The sequence below is a fragment of the Limulus polyphemus genome, unplaced genomic scaffold (assembly GCF_000517525.1).
Source record: "Limulus polyphemus unplaced genomic scaffold, Limulus_polyphemus-2.1.2 Scaffold4397, whole genome shotgun sequence".
Taxonomy (NCBI): Eukaryota; Metazoa; Arthropoda; class Merostomata; order Xiphosura; family Limulidae; genus Limulus; species Limulus polyphemus.
Genome location: NW_013670007.1, coordinates 66,477 through 68,505, shown reverse-complemented (window position 1 = coordinate 68,505; position 2,029 = coordinate 66,477). Strand labels below are relative to the sequence as shown.

Below are 2,029 nucleotides of genomic sequence, written 5' to 3'. Positions count from 1 at the left end.
GTACTGTAAAAGCTGCAGTGATTTAAACATTGTACCTATTCTGAATATAAATCTTATGTACTGTAAAAGCTGCAGTGATTTAAACATTGTACCTATTCTGAATATAAATCTTATGTACTGTAAAAGCTGCAGTGATTTAAACATCGTACCTGTTCTGATTATAAATCTTACGTACTGTAAAAGCTGCAGTGATTTAAACATTGTACCTGTTCTAAATATAAATCTTACGTACTGTAAAAGCTGTAACTTTTAATGAAATATACTTAATGAGTAAGTAAACTTAAACCAAAATTATTATTAGAAATCTTGTTGATGTAATGACCTTGTGCTCAGTGGAGTTGTGTAAAGAGATCTTGTTAGTGTAATGACTATATGCACAGTGAAGTTTTTGTGTTTGATATTTAAAAAAATCAGCTCATTTACCAATTTAGAAACTAGAACAAATTTTCATTTACATTGTGTAGTTGTACTTATCATTATATATATATATATCTTAGTATTGTTTGTATTTTAAATAAAATCCCCTCAACTCTGTATTCTAACAGGGAGTTAGGAACCGCCACAACTTAAGTATGTCTGCTGAAGAAGGCCTTCTACAAACAGTGTCCAGTGGTGTTGACATTGAAGAATTTGGAAATGCTGTAAATGAAGCCATGAAAAAGGTAGTCAGTTTTTACTCTTCGCTGGTAATTGTTTTCTCTAAGTTCAATCCTTGCCAGTAAGTTTGTTTTTAATACGAGTTCACAAATATAAATATAATTATGTTTCATTAAAAATCTTACTAAATTTCGACCTGGTTTAGATATTAATTAAACATTGAAAATTATTAGATTTACACTCTTGTAGTTCCAAATTTATGTAATGGATACATACTGAGAAAGAGCAAGTTTTTACAGTATATTTGATACTCAGTTAGCCATATTAAAAGTATTCAATTTTAATATGATAACTTGCATACGTGTACCTTTATTTATAAGTCTCATAACCATGAATGAAACTTGTCGACAATGCCATTACCTAAGTTTTCCAACAGTCACTATTCAGTATTCATAGTGAGGAATGAGTGGTAAGATAAGGTAAGGCACAGAAAAGTTTGTGTATTTATTAAAGAGTTTAATGATATGAAAGCAGGAGTAGAACCTCTGAAATGGGAGACTTCCATAAAACCAGGTGCGTCAACAAGTATGCATTGTTGAGCTGAATTCCACTAATGTACATAAGTTTACCTATTAAAAAAAATTATTTGTATAAAAACCTAGAACTAAATTAAAGAATGTAGTAAAATACTTGAATCCAACAGAAGAAACTCTGCAGGTTTGACCTTACGGGTAAATAAATATTAAATTTTAAGCTTGACAGCAACTTCTTTCCATGTTATTATTCTAAATATTTGACAAACTCTTCTTAATGTGACAGTATATGTATGTGCAGGCAATTCTTGGGTTACCCAAACCATATTTCTCGGATATGTCGCATACTTCTCCACACGTTGAAGTTTTGTATAAGAGTTAAATCTCAACATAAAAGTGGCGGTACTTATATGGACGTACAATTAAAGATTTTTGCTCATGTATAATTTATGATATAGTTTACAGAAGAAATATATGCAGCCGTCATTTTTCCTGGTTTTAAAGAAACAAGTATATATTAAACAAGCAACTAAATTAGAAATTTCATAACTCTAAACTTGCTTCAGATTGTTTTTTTTTTTAGTTGTTGTTGCCCATTCTGTTAATGACAAAAAAACAAACATTGTATATGCTAATATCAGGAGTGGTTACTGATCACGGTGCATCAGCCAATCAAATGCATTATTTGAATATCTTTATTGTTACTGGTCAACAATACAAATCACACAGCCAGATGAGACTGCCTTATGGATTTAATGAGGATTGATGTCGAAGCTACTAAACTACTAAATAACTTCTTTTAATCTTGTAAACAACATGAACTAATGTTGTTTGGTCATTTATTGATTCATTTGAAGAATGTTTTTTGTTTGTATAGTTTTTTATTTTGACTTTCACGC

The 2,029-nt window shown here is 30.1% G+C and overlaps 1 protein-coding gene across 1 annotated transcript in view; it reads left to right on the top strand.

Annotated features, from left to right (window-relative positions):
* LOC106471081 (tetratricopeptide repeat protein 17-like) overlaps positions 1-2,029 on the top strand; it is a 24,380-nt gene that overhangs the window by 6,372 nt on the left and 15,979 nt on the right. Inside the window, exon 4 of the mRNA XM_013931668.2 lies at positions 546-662. Within this exon, the coding sequence (XP_013787122.2) occupies positions 546-662 (117 nt within the window). The remainder of the gene's footprint in view (positions 1-545; positions 663-2,029) is intronic.